The sequence below is a fragment of the Pararge aegeria genome, chromosome 3 (assembly GCF_905163445.1).
Source record: "Pararge aegeria chromosome 3, ilParAegt1.1, whole genome shotgun sequence".
Lineage (NCBI taxonomy): Eukaryota > Metazoa > Arthropoda > Insecta > Lepidoptera > Nymphalidae > Pararge > Pararge aegeria.
Window position 1 is genome coordinate 11998887 of NC_053182.1, and position 14310 is coordinate 12013196.

General features: G+C 32.0%; 3 protein-coding genes across 3 annotated transcripts; 2 read left to right on the forward strand and 1 right to left on the reverse strand.

Annotated features, from left to right (window-relative positions):
• Nucleotides 1-347: 347 nt before the first annotated feature.
• LOC120636997 (transcription termination factor 3, mitochondrial) lies at nucleotides 348-2742 on the forward strand. The gene is made up of 3 exons (XM_039908576.1): nucleotides 348-935; nucleotides 1230-1444; nucleotides 1782-2742. Exons 1-3 carry the CDS (start codon nucleotides 433-435, stop codon nucleotides 2057-2059), a joined length of 996 nt encoding a protein of 331 aa, XP_039764510.1. The 5' UTR covers nucleotides 348-432; the 3' UTR covers nucleotides 2060-2742.
• Nucleotides 2050-10951, reverse strand: LOC120636996 (endoplasmic reticulum-Golgi intermediate compartment protein 3). The gene is made up of 8 exons (XM_039908575.1): nucleotides 10662-10951; nucleotides 10426-10584; nucleotides 9356-9492; nucleotides 8713-8786; nucleotides 8239-8404; nucleotides 7689-7878; nucleotides 2766-2967; nucleotides 2050-2204 (listed from the first exon to the last, which is right to left on the reverse strand). Exons 1-8 carry the CDS (start codon nucleotides 10753-10755, stop codon nucleotides 2069-2071), a joined length of 1158 nt encoding a protein of 385 aa, XP_039764509.1. The 5' UTR covers nucleotides 10756-10951; the 3' UTR covers nucleotides 2050-2068.
• On the forward strand, nucleotides 6689-7270 carry LOC120636998 (reactive oxygen species modulator 1). The gene is made up of 2 exons (XM_039908578.1): nucleotides 6689-6931; nucleotides 7057-7270. Exons 1-2 carry the CDS (start codon nucleotides 6801-6803, stop codon nucleotides 7163-7165), a joined length of 240 nt encoding a protein of 79 aa, XP_039764512.1. The 5' UTR covers nucleotides 6689-6800; the 3' UTR covers nucleotides 7166-7270.
• Nucleotides 10952-14310: the final 3359 nt, after the last annotated feature.

Genomic DNA, 14310 nt, shown 5'->3' on the forward strand with positions numbered 1-14310 from the left:
AATGCTTTGGATAGACCACAAAAACACCAATGACTTTCTGCGAGCGTTCTCAGGTATCGTAAACATGTTTTAAAAGTTAAGTTGTTTTATTAAATTTGGAAAAATATCTCTATCAACACATTCATTAAAAAGTATGGCTAAATAAGGGGCAATAATGTCTATAATGTTAGATATTCCTATCATTATTTAAAGTTGTTTCAATAAACTCTGAGCTACAGTAGGTGAAGAATTTGGACCTATTGATTCAGAGACAAAGAAAAGTCGTAATTATTACTTGTTTATGACACTGAAATCAAGGTTTTTTTTATCGATACATCGAAAACATCACTATTGCCAAGAAATATCGATACGTTTTCTCAAGCCTAACAGCTTACGAAGTGTTTGTAAATATATTTTTCATTTCAAATTTTTTAATTATTTGGCCCAAAAATCATGAATTTGTCATATACCTTAAGAAGATATTTTATATTTAATATTAAATCGAAATTCAATAGAAGTCTCAGTGATGCACAGAATTTTCTTGAGGTTAAAGGAAAACAACAGGAAAATCCATTAGATTCTATCAGGAAAGATATGTCGGAAATTACTCCCTATTTTCCGGAATCATTTAATTTATCAGCTTACATTAACAGTTCGCAATCTTTACAAAATTTGCTTCATCTAAATATTAATCTCAGCAAAATTGAAAAGCAACCTCACATTGCAGAAAAAATACTGAAACTGGATTTTAACAATGACATGAAAGATCATATTCTTTTTTTAAAAGATTATGTAGATATGGAAAATATTGGGCTGTTCATTACAAAAAATCCTCTTATTTTGTGTCAGTCAATTGAAGATCTTCAAGTTAGATTGAATTATTTGGAATCAAAACATTTCAGTGCAGATCAAATTAAACAAATAATATCAAGAAACCCTTTTTGGTTGATGTTCAGGTAAATTAATGGTTTGGATTTTTGGATTCCACCCCTCCTATATTTGAATCTGAGAGCAGGCATTAGCAAATTTCAAGAATGCTGAAGAACTATTAAAAAGCTTTGTTTATTGTTACACAGGTTCATGAAAATATATATTGCCATGCTTTCTCTATATTCATAATATTTGTTTTCTATTCTTAAGGTAAACCAGCAATGGATTGTAGCAACATTACAATTAAATGAAGAAATATTCTATTCAGGGCCATTAAAATCATTAATTACTATTATAAATCTTAATGTTTTCTTTTACAGCACTTTAAGGATTGATAAACGCTTGGGATATTTTCAGCAAAAGTTTAATTTAGTGGGTAAAGAAATAAGGCAGCTTGTAACTAGACAGCCTAAAATTATTACATATAATTTACACCACATAAATACAAACTCTTTTGTTATTAAGGAGGAAATGGGATTTAATGATGATGAAATAAAGTTTTTAATCTTAAATATACCAAAATTATGGATGTTGCGTAAGTTTTCTTTAAACTGTGTATTTGGACAGGATGGATTGTAAAATCCTCCTTATACCGTAGGTTGTTTTGAGTTTATTTCAACACCTACTTTATAAATACCTAATTGTTTGCCCATAACAATTATTCAAATAGTAGTTTCACAACTTAAAAGCCAACAATCATATATTTAATTTCTTTAAGTATGAACAACATTTGTAAAGTGAATATATTAAGGGGTTTTGAATGTCAAATGGTTGTAAATAATAAATCAATTACAATTTTGGAAGAAATATTTATTTAAATATATAAACTGTTATTTACATTAGGAAAGTATATTATGTAATTTTTGTTACAGATCAAAAATCCTTGCTTGAAAGATTCAATTACCTTCACAATGTGATAAAAATACAGCATGATGCTATAATGACTCATCCCAAAGTCCTTCTATGTAGAAATTTTAGGATAAAACAAAGACATTTGTTTTTAAAAAGTTTGGGAAGAGCTCAATATGAATCTATTAAAGAAAACTATGTACCAATTACTGCTTTGTATGAAGGTACTGATGTAGAATTCTGTAGAAATTATGGTAAATGTCACATTGACAACTTCAATATGTTTCTTAAAACTTTGTAGTGTTGGAAGTTAGCCTGCTTTACCTAGAACAACTTTGTGTTGGAAGGCATTGAGCGAGTGATATAAAAGAGTGTCAAAAATTCCAGCTACAGTGAATACACCTCCTACAATTGCACATATATTTGTAGCAAAATGGCCTATTGACCTGAAACAGAAAAAGACTCATGTGGTATTGATACACAAATAAGAAGTTGGCAAATAAATAAATTTGAATCAAGTTAAGCAATACTCTAATACTCAATAAACAATGCCTCAAGATTCTCTCACCCAATTGTTATTTAAAAAATACCAGCCGCCTCAATCTTACCCAAGCATAGGCTTGATGATTCATTTTTGAAGCAAACAGAATAAGAAATTAAACACATCCCATGCTAAAAGTTTGTTGGCCCACTACTGCAAGTGACTAAGGGCCATTGCACCTATGCCCAATGTAAATTTATATGTCACTAATGGTAACAAGATACCTATTAAAAGTTCAGAAGCAAGTCAATCTAAGGCAGTAAAGGGTATTTCCCAGGTCAATCCACAAACATTGGTATCTGTATGAATAAATATACAGGTGAAGATGAAATGATCTGCCCTGCTGTCCCTGGTCTGCTTGCAACTATTTATTAATTCGGAAAAATTTACTCATCAGATTTCCGTGCCAAAAAGTACAACTTTAATAAAAGTTAATTGATAAATGTGTATAAATTATTTTACGAACCTTTCCTTTTCTGTATATTTTACCATTAAGGGTGATAATTCATAACTAAAGAATGCCCCTGGCATACCAGATTCTGTATTTACATTTGACACAGGCTTTTTATGTCTCGTTACAGAGAACTGGTTTGTGTGTAGAACTGTATTGTCTAATTTTATGTACACTGTTGGAACTATTTTTAAATAATACTGAAACATAACAGCACCTGAAAAAAAATTGTATTTAATATAACATTAGCGATTTTTTAGAAAACATATTTTCCCGTAATTATAGTATACAATCTCATTTTTACTACTATTGATGCAACAATGTTTCTAATTTCTTTATCATAATTCCAAAGAGTAAAACAGTCTTCGATTGAGTTAAACCTAACAAACAAACACAATTTCGGTTCTAGTTTATTAGCATGGATATTAAAGGTTTATTGTCAAAAGTGAAGGTAGACATTAATCACAAGTACATATATAATATATAGTATAGCTTAGGTCATTACATTAAGTACATGTAATAAGTAAAATAATAAGAGTAAAGATAGAGTTCACAACTTCCCTGGCATCTTATAAGTGGTAGGTACCAGGTTCGAACTCCAATTAGTAATTACTCCAATTATTAAATATTTCTTAATTTGGTCTTGTCTGGTGACAAGCTCCGGCCGGCGGTAGAGGCTATATTTACCTAGTAGGGTACTGCTTTTAATTTAGCCCCATATCTTAGACTGTAATACTAGCCTATTTTTTATTTCTGGCTCATGAATGCAAAATTTGAAATTGGTGTGTGAAAGAAAGAAGAACTAACTATCTTTTTAATTCAATAAGTTAGTAGGATTGGGTTTAAAAATATTCTGGGTTTTATTCACCTTGCAGTTATTGCACCATATTGCAGTTTTTGAAATTTTCCCGAAATTTTCCGCGAAATGGTTCCGGTAAAGGATAGCCTTTACTGGAACCATTTCGCCGCATTTTCGGGGCCCTATTTGAGAACCTCTGGATAAGATTAGAACTCAGAAATTTACGTCATTCAGTAAGCTATAATCACATACATAAAATCCAAAACAGGTAATAAATATACAATAAATATTCAACTTGGTAGGCGCCTTCATTTGATGTCAAAAATAAATTAATATGCCCACATTTCTACAAAAAGAAGCGAAATCCCACGAAAAACAATGTTCAACGGCCAAGTCACACAACATTATCGATAATAATAAAGAAATCGCAGTAATTCCTTACTGCGATTTCTTTATTATTATTAGACTTGGCACCACTTTGTCTAGATTTCATTACTTTTTATAGATAAACTAGCAGCTCCATCAAGACTTGGCTAGTTTTTACAGAATGTTTTTGGTGGGATAAGGAACTGCGGAACTCTAAAAAATTAAGAAAATCCGTTGCTTCCTCTGTTATTGTGCGATTGAAGGACAAATCAACAAACACACTTTCCCATTTATAGTGTTATGGTACTTGTAAAGATATTATGAAACGAATTAATAACATCCTCAATGACAAGGTAGATTGGAAGCAGCCAACCTCGCTCTCATCTCCCGCAAGATAGAAAAATGATTGTAAATGTTGATGTTGGAAAAGAGCAACTACTGAGTTTCTTGCCGGCTCTTCTCGGTAGAATCTGCTTTCCGAACCGGTGGTAGAGTCACTACAAACATACATACTTGACGTTTCAAAAGTGCTTATAAAGTAGGCCTACTTGAAATAAATGAATTTGAATTTGAATTTAACAGTTGCCCATAATTCCAGTAAAGTGTCCAATAAATAAAAATAGTTCCACTTCCATTGTAGAGAGAACGTTAAGCCGGCACGATTCCGGTCATTATTACTATATTATATTTGCAACCCACCCCAGCTTCGCAATGGTTTGTAATAGAAAAAAAAAATGTAATAAGCTGACCTTTCGTTTAAGTTTCACTTTACAAACAAGCTGTCGATGACAGAAGCGCTTAACGTCGCAAATTAAATTTTAATAAAAGTAATGACTACTGTGAAGTGGGGATTTTTGAAGAATAACATTTCTGTCAGACCAGTACATTATTTTTTAAGTACCTCTTAAAGTTTAGCCTACGTAAGGCTTGTAATTTCATTTGTATGTGTCTTGGTTTCATTCAGGATGGACGATGTAAGTTTTTCTCGATTTTACTCAATAACTCTGATTTTAGTAATTCCTTTCATTGAAAAGGTTTTATTATTAGTTTGATTATGCCCACTCTTTGTGAAGATTTGGTCAATATTTGGAGATACAGGACTAAACCCCTCAGCGATCGGAAAATAAAGTAACTTATGACGTAATAAGTAGGTGCGTGCAAACATGAATTAGGGCATGTCCGCAAAGAGCCAGATCAAAAAACTTGTTCACCCATAAATTTACTGTCTTATGACAACTACGCTTTCCTATCGCACTTGACTAACATTTGATGCTTCTACTACCATTGTATATGTCAATGTGTTTAAAGCTCTGATAAGTATTTTATGCCCGCCGTACCATAGTCAATTATAAAATTGCATCGCTATCTTTACTATCTACTCTAAAACTTATCAGTTTGTTTGTATTTCTGGAACTGTCAGTCCGAATATGTCATAAATGGTCGTCGTCTGGGTGTTGTGGCTCGCTTTACAATCCGTCCTCGAACCTCGGTTGCCAGTAAAAATATCAAAGCAAGAAACAACATTTAACTAATAATTTTCTTTTTTTTAAGCGTTTCTTTTTTATTCCTCAAAACAGTTTGGGACGGGATGCCTAGTCATATCTTAATCTCTCTAGTCTGGCTATCTGTGCACCAGAGTAGAAATAAGAGATAAATATGTGGCAATGACGCCTTTTAACCTTCACAGTTAGTACTTAAGCTAACATTTTACATTATTTCTGTAACATTATTATTAATTGAATCTTATTTTATTATAATTTATAAATTTTGTGAATTTTAAGTAATTTAATTTTAATTTTAAGGTCTAATGCCTTTAATAAAACTTTATTATTAATATCATCAAAACCAGCCAGATAGAGATACAAATAGTAAAGCTAAAGAGATTTGATTACAAGTTTATACATTTTATACATAAGAAAACATTTTTACCCCGACTAATAAATGAAAGTTAAATTGAACTAAAAGATTCTGCTTGTTTGATTAATTCCATCACGTCCAAATCTTCCAATTTCTCTCGATTGTTTACACTTTGTTTAGTTATTGCGAGATTACCAGGCCTCCGGCCGGGGCAGCTGATATAATATTTGTTTTTAACTTTAAATCACAAAATAATATTTAAAAATAATTTTTAATCGCTGGTTAACTCCCAACTAAACACGGTTACACTTACATAAGCGAGACGTCATCACAGATGAGTAAGCATACATTACCAACAGCGTTCATTGCACGATTACTTTCCTTTTATCTTAATAAAACTGTAGAAAAGAATTAAAGACAATAGTAGTATTACAAACTACTCGTATATGATCCTCACAAAATTCCTTCGCCCCTTCGTCTTGCCAACCATATATTTCTTCTTTCGTAAAAAGCGGCACTAACCATACCAACACCGAAATAATTTCGATGCAAATCCATTAAAAATGATCTCGATCACTTTATTTACCCACATACTATTCGTAACGCTGTATTATGTGACCGGTTACGCGGCATTTTTTGTGGGCACATTAAACGCTCTAAAAAATCTTTTTTATAGTAATATTTAAGCACTATTATAAATTGAAAACACATACTGAAAAGTAGTCAAGATTCCCTATTGTTAAATTCCACCAACCCGCATTGGCTAAAGACGTCTTACCTAATAATATGCTTTACATTCAAATTGAATATTAAAATCACTGAAGACATGGCTGTACGGAAAACTACCTTTGCCTTGTGCCCATAAAAAAAATTAATGACAGCTATCACAACCGACACTCGATAGTCTATTGTCAGCTGTCAGACGTCACCAAAGATTTCACGAGTTATTGTGCAAGATTTCCTGCTATTATTACAGTACAATTTAGTTACACAAACTTCTTCATTGAAATCAAAAGAAAAGTCATAAAATGCCGGTGCCTGGAGGTATCTACCAAAGTCAAGGCCCATCATGTTTTGATAAAATGAAAATGGGTTTTATGATAGGTTTTTGTGTTGGAATGGCAAGCGGCGGTATATTTGGAGGATTTACGGCATTAAGGTATACATTCATTAACTGAATATTCCTGGAAATACTAGGTATCTACTAAGTATATTTGGTTATCAATGACATGGTTAACCTATATATTATTTGAGTGTAAGCGATATATATTCTCGATTTTACAGATATGGCGCAAGAGGCAGAGAATTAGTTCATTCTGTTGGAAAAGTAATGCTCCAAGGTGGAGGTACTTTCGGTACATTTATGGCCATAGGAACGGGAATTCGCTGTTGATATAGAGCCCTGATATCAACTTGTACATAATTAATTATATAATTGTAATGATGTAGTGGCATTCTGTCTACAATTTTTAAATAAAGTTTGTTTGTAAGGTAACAAGTAAATATTTCATTTCCCTTGCAATATAAAATTGAAAATTTACTGTAAATATTTGACTGACCTATGATCCTTCCATTATTTAGTGATCTTAAGCTCAACCATATTAGTTACCCTTGGTTTATTGTGACTTTAGGAGATGTTGTCCACATCACTGTAGTGTATGGTAAGCTTTAAATAAAACCATTTTATCTAAGTAATTGCAAAACCAATACATTCAAAATTTAGTTTCAACTTTCTTTGCAATTTACCTAGCGTCTGCTAGGTATATTTTTATTAATAATATTAAATATTATGTTCCATCTATGTGAAAGAAAGGAGGTGGTAGGGGCGATTGGCATGAATACATATCATATTCTTAAAAGAAAACCACACAAATGAAATTGATATAACAAGTTAATAATATTTTTTTGTGCCATACCTTCTTTAGCCAAACCCTCTACTCCATCCAAGGGGGCAGTGTTAGCCTCTTTGATATCAGTTCCAAATGATAGATGTCTTATTATATGTGTTGTATTAAATACTGATGAGGAAAAGGGTTGAACATCATGTACATGTACATGATTTATGGTAAAACTTTTGCCTGGAGCTATGTGGAAACTTCCACCAACCTAAAATGTTAATATTGTGTAGGCAAATTGCACATCTTAAAATTTGTCTGTAGAAATATAATTTAAATAATAGAAAAATGTAAACACATCACAAAATGCTATTATTTTACAGTTTTGTGATTTGTTGTTTGATTATATGGGAGTTTGTTAATTATTTAGTAATTATAAGCACATAGCTCAATTCTAATTAATATTCTGTTGCGGACCAAAAGTGAATGCAGTCTAAATCTCAAAAAGCTGTAGCTGTAGCAAGTTAAGTCATAAATGCACCCAGCGTGCATGATTTGCTTCTTGCCCCCGTCTCTACCATCTATAGTTATTGATCTATATTGTTAATGTAATTTCAAAACAAATACATACCCTATTAACTTCCATGTAACCAAAAATCTGACAGCCTTCTTTGAGAGCAAGATTAGTTCTTTCTAATGACTCATCATCTTTACATTGTTCTATTGTTGCCAAATCAGGTAATGCCCAGCGTCTTAGTCTATATGCTTCTTTGACATCATCACAAGTATTACAGCACCTGCAATTAGTGTTCTAAACTTTCAAATTAGGATAATACTATTACAATTTAGTATTTACTTACTTTCTTACTCTTTTTGCAATACAGATTTAGAACTAAGACTCTCCACAATCAACTAACGCCGGTTGTTTGGCTTCAGTGATTATCATAAAATAAAATAGGCTGGCCACTACAACCAACAGCTAACATGCTAAGGTAAGGGGCATAACAATGCATATCTTGCCATGAATTTAGGATTTCATATTACAGGATGACCATTATATTTCTCTTATTTTATTAATTGATTGTTATTTAATATCATAGCTTACTGGGTTTCATTGAAGGCAGCTCCATAACACGTACCACAAGTAATTTTTGCTATCTCTGATGAATTCTGCTTTATCTAAAATAGAACAATACCAAAATGAAGTTAAGTTTATATGACATGAACAACTGTTGGATAGGGTACTAATCCAAGGAGGATATTACAGTACTCAAAATAATAAAAAAAAAACCTGGGATTCTTTTAGAGAAATAACTTTAAAAACTAAATATATAAAATCTAAAAAAATTAAGCAGTGACAATCATGTGTTTACATTTAAGGTCAAATGGGGGTCACAGATTATTTTGGCAACAGCAAAATTAAAGCAATAGTTCACACACATACTTGTGTAAATGTGATTTTGTCATCATACTATACATTCAATAAACTGATAAGATGGAATGGATTAAAATGGAAGCTGGATGTGCATTCCAGATCATTGTGGTGCAAACAAGAAATAAGGTTGATATACCATGGCTTTGCACATGGTATATCAACCATGCAGGGGTGCAGAATGTTGAATTCCAAATATTTTCTGTATAAAAAGGTTACACTTAAGTTCCTAAAGGGATGCAAGTTGATGTTAAATAGCCTTAGCAAAAAGTAGTAGAAAATTTTAAGTTTATTATAACATAATATAAAGACTAACAGTTGAGGACAGCACCATTTCTTCTTTTTTAGGTTCCTCTATTGGTTCACCTTCTAAATTTAATCTTCGTTTATGTATATTATGGTCCATTTGAAGGTGTTGCTCTCCGGAAGAGTCCATAGCATCTAAAACTAAGTCTGAAAATAAAATCAGTTCTTTATTGTAGTAACTATGTAAGTGACTAACCAGACTAATATAGATATATATATATATATATATATATATATATATATATATATATATATATATATATATATATATATATATATATGTAGATATAAGAAAACTTATTTCTAATCTTCTGCCAATTATTTTCATAAGCATAGCATTTCATATTAACTTATTCTCATTATATTTTGCACATAATGAGAATAAGTTAATACAAAATTGACATCGGCTATTTTAAAGAATCTATGATTATAAAAAAGTAACAACCAGAAATCAGCAAAAGGGTTAACAGGGAGCAAAGACTTACTAAACTAAACTTTGACTTAATATTCTTATAAATTGTACACAATGGATGTCAACAAAATACAAAAACCATAAAAGAGCCAAAAATAAAATTACACTGAATAAGGTGGCTTGTTGAGAGCACTTGACACACATTGGTGTATCAAATAATAAACAACATAATATAACTGATGCTAGGAGAGTTTTCAGCTGACTTTGCTGTTAATTGTTTTACAGAATTTAACAAATAGCAGTTCTACTAAATGAACTTAGCAGGTATAATGGTTCTATCCATAGTAGACATTATAAGTATGGTATACCACAGTATAAAAAGAGATAAGAGATCCTTTCCATACCCTACACTTAGTGCAGCACTCTGTTACGCCATAAGTCTATTCTTAACTTTTAGTCCCGTCCATTTAGTTTAGTTAACACCTTTATGTACAACAGAATTGGCAAGATTCAATTAAGTAGGCTTTTATACACTACAATATACAATATATGTTGCTACCATATGTTATTGTCAAATTACATTTAACATAACCAACAGTATTAATTGTGAATATAGACAGAGTCTTTATAACTGGAATTCTAATGTTAATAAGTATTCCTATACTTACAATCACATGATATTCTAGGAACAATAATATCAAAGTTAATTCTTAATTTGTGTCCCCTTGATGTGTCTACAAATAACTCCTCTGAAATATTAGGTGACATGTATGTGTGCAATTCAGAAAGGATAAGTAGAACCATTATTAATGCACCGGTAACTGTAACTAAAATATAAAAAAAATATTAATTTCAAACGTCTGTATTTATTTATTCTATTTACTATTCGGTAATAAATGCTTACTAATTGCGCCAGTTGCCGTTTTTACTCTAAAGTCTTCCAATGTTTTAGCATATGCATCAAGTTGCTTAAATTTATTTACAAATTGAGATTCCATACTGTTATCGTTTGTATCTGTTACTCTATGAAATTTATATTATTTTTGTTATAAGTCCTAATTCTGGCTATAGTTGTATTCGCCCACTTAAAACTTGATTCAAAATTTTGTTCAAAGAGTAGTGTTTCGTTGCAAACTAATAATTATTTGGGTACTACAAACATACACAATTCACATTGATTGACAGATTACAGAAACCATTGGCATAGACTAAGGCGACAAGTGTCAATGTCATACAAACAGCAGTGTTGGAGTTAAGGTTTGGAGTTAAGGTTTTGTTTTGGCACTACGAAAAGCCATAAATCAAAAAAGAAGTCGGTTACAAACATACATACAAGTGAAGCTAATAAAAAGCTAATAAAAAAGAAGGAATTAAGGTCTGATGATCAAAAAATTATTTCGTAAATATTAAACTGAAGTCCGTTCAACATAACTTGACACATGCGTTGTTGTTTTTGATTTTTTTTTTGTTTGCTCTTGCATTCTTATTTGTTCCTTCCTCAACTTCTTGAGGACTATTCGCCGTCTTGGTTAAGTTTATTGGGTTGCAATAACTCTGTTTTTAATTTGAATAATTTGTTACCTATGTGTTATTTCCCGTAAGAAGTCACTGACCACTTTATTAGTTTAACGCTATTTTGGCGCTGCGTGCTTTCGATGCGTTTGTGATTGTGACCATTATTCTTTAATGCAAGCCCTTGTACTTTACTATGTAGGTAGGTTGGATTATTTAGGTTGGCTTTTGTTTTAGTTGGTACGACGGAACCCTAGATAGTACGTTTGGGCAATAACGCACCATGACGTGCGCATTAGAAACAATCAGCATCTTTGCCAGTAGTATTTACGACTCCCAGAGGGCTTTACAGGATCAGCTGAAACTTGTGTTGACTGAATCATCAATCGTATAACAGTAATCCGTAAGGCTTTCAGCATTATGTATTGCTTGTCAGGATGACGGCCAAAGTACTTTACCGTCGATTCATACATAAATAAGTTTTTATGAAAACTCCCCACTGGTACAATTCTTTACGTAAAATTCCGCACAAAGTTCTTACATTGAACATTTTATAATTTGAATCAACGCAGGTTGCGTTTGATGTCTAATTACGAAGATCTTCATCTAAACACCAACATACACACTCCTGAAACAGTTGGGTTGTACCTTCTATGAATGGGTTAAGTTTTTCGATATTAGGGCTCGTAGATTCTTTATTCGTAGCTCGTTTTGCAGATCTTGAATGAGTTGATGGCTCTCTATCACTGTTGAACACAAGTCATCTTCATTGCTTTCGTTTCTTACAGAAGCTATATCTGGTGGCAGAAGTAAATCATTTCCATCAACCAATATAGATTCTGGGATTTCTACGAGTCTCGAAAAGTTATTATGACGTGACGCGACGTGATGCTGGCCATTACAGTGTATTCGAATACAATTGTAAAATAATAACTAGCAAATACACCAACACCTATTTTACATCATTTGGTACAGTGTTAAAAAAGGATATCTAATGCTCTTTTATAGATTACGAATTGTAACTGTAGTGATATCATATGCTAATATAAAGACTAATAATACGTAATAATGAAATACAATTCAGTACTTAAGATTATTTATAATAAAAACGCCAACAAATAGCTTGCCTTGTTTTACGCATTGTGAACTCAGTCGTTCACAATGCGTAAAACAAAGTGGGTCCAATTCCGGCCATTTATTTTTAAGCCACCCTCAATTTATTTACTTTCCTAATTAACTACAACTATATACAGGTTATTTTAACAAATAATTGCATGGTTAATAATTGACGGGTGTGCGTGCCTGCCAACATTATCATCTTCAATTAGAAAAACTATAAAAGAATGACAGAAAAGTTCTACATACATTCGTATGGCAAGTAAAAAAAAAACCTGATATTTTTAGGACAACCAGTCTATTGTGTTTTAATACAGGAACTAGGTGAACTGCTAAAACATACCTTTCTTGACTTTTGAAAACCTCCCTGGCGAAAAGGTCCGACGATCGATTCCCGGTAGGTTGGGAATTTGTATTTTCTGAATTTTCTCTAGTCTTGTCTGGTGGGAGGCTTTGTACTTAGCTAGTTATCACCCGACATGCGATTCAGCGTTCCGGTACGGTGTTGTAAAAACCGTAGGGGTATAGGTTTAACAAGTCTGTCATGCCTCTAACAGGTGAGCCTGCTTAGATTGTATCATCACTTACCACCATGTGAGAATGCAGTCAAGAGCTAAGTTGCTGTGGAATATATGAAAACCGACCTATACCCTATACCTAGGTAATGTATACCTAGGTAAGGAAAAATGTAATTTAAAAAAAATGTAACACTAGGCTGAGCCAAAAACAACAGGTAGTTTTAAAAAAAGTTAAAGTATTGCGTAATCGGCGCAGCCTACTTGTTTTTATTTATTATGTAGTTTTATATTTTTATAAAAATTAAATTTCTGTTTAGTTCCCTTTTTTCACGACAGACTAACGGTTTAATTTTTATACCTACATAGTGTTAGCAGTGTTTAACGTGTTAAGATTATTTACGTTTATGGTATTATTTAAATATTTAATTTGATTTGTTATGTACAGATGTTTATTTAAATGTTTGTTATTGTAAAAATCTATTCAAATAATATTTACAAATATAATTATACAATAATTATTTTGTATATACTATTTAAATACTGTGAAAAACAAAAACTTGTACAACAACGAACTATAATAATGAAGTAATTTATATTAACTTGAATATAAATTGTATGTTTGTTTCCTCTTTGGTTTGGAAAAAGATGGCGCCAATTATGAATTTAGGCACGAACGCTCAACGTTCTTGGAATGGACATAATTATAGAAGTGTTCGAAGCGAGGAGTGATAATTGAAATAATATTGTAAAAAACGAGTAAGGAAATATTAAGAAAGTTGTTTTGAACTATCAGTTATTAGCCAAGAATAGATAGATACCTATTTAATATTTTTGTTGGTTTTAAGATGGGGTGTATCTACCCTAAAAAAATTGTCTTTTCCACGGTTTTATTTTACCATTGTCCCTGTGTTATTATTATGTAGTAGCTAAGTATTGTCCGAGTTTGTCCGTTATTATCAAGGTTTTTACAAATCCCGTGGGACCCGTTTGTTTTCCTGGGATTACGCCTATGTTACTCTCCGTTCTATCAACTAATTCTATGCCAAAATCTCACTTTCGCATTTATAATATCAGTACGGATAATCAAGCTCAATCAAAGCTTTCTCATCATCAGTGGTAATGAGCGAGACTGTTTAGCGCCGCGAGTAGGGTAGGGCAGTATTCGGACTTTGCATTAATTTAGTGCGAGATATTAAGTCATAAAATGACCATGTCATCGATATGCAGCTCTGGTCTGTTCAGATCAGCTTAGCTTCACTCCGCCTCGCCCTACTCCAATGGAAACATTGGCCACTAAGTATTCGCTGCTCTACTATGCCATTGTAATACCTTTGCATTTATTCAATTCTTTTAATTACAAATATTGTACGTATCTATGTAATGCATCATATTCATTATCCTATTAAC

Bases quoted from the DNA above. Each gene is read 5' to 3' on its own strand.
- LOC120636997 (XM_039908576.1), top strand. From the start codon at position 433: ATGAATTTGTCATATACCTTAAGAAGATATTTTATATTTAATATTAAA. The intron at 936-1,229 runs GTAAATTAATGG...TTTCTTTTACAG, and splicing joins CCTTTTTGGTTGATGTTCAG to CACTTTAAGGATTGATAAAC. The intron at 1,445-1,781 runs GTAAGTTTTCTT...TTTTTGTTACAG, and splicing joins ACCAAAATTATGGATGTTGC to ATCAAAAATCCTTGCTTGAA.
- LOC120636998 (XM_039908578.1), top strand. From the start codon at position 6,801: ATGCCGGTGCCTGGAGGTATCTACCAAAGTCAAGGCCCATCATGTTTT. The intron at 6,932-7,056 runs GTATACATTCAT...TCGATTTTACAG, and splicing joins GGAGGATTTACGGCATTAAG to ATATGGCGCAAGAGGCAGAG.
- LOC120636996 (XM_039908575.1), bottom strand. From the start codon at position 10,755: ATGGAATCTCAATTTGTAAATAAATTTAAGCAACTTGATGCATATGCT. The intron at 9,493-10,425 runs GTAAGTATAGGA...TTTTATTTTCAG, and splicing joins TCCTAGAATATCATGTGATT to ACTTAGTTTTAGATGCTATG. The intron at 8,405-8,712 runs GTAAGCTATGAT...CACTAATTGCAG, and splicing joins GCTGCCTTCAATGAAACCCA to GTGCTGTAATACTTGTGATG.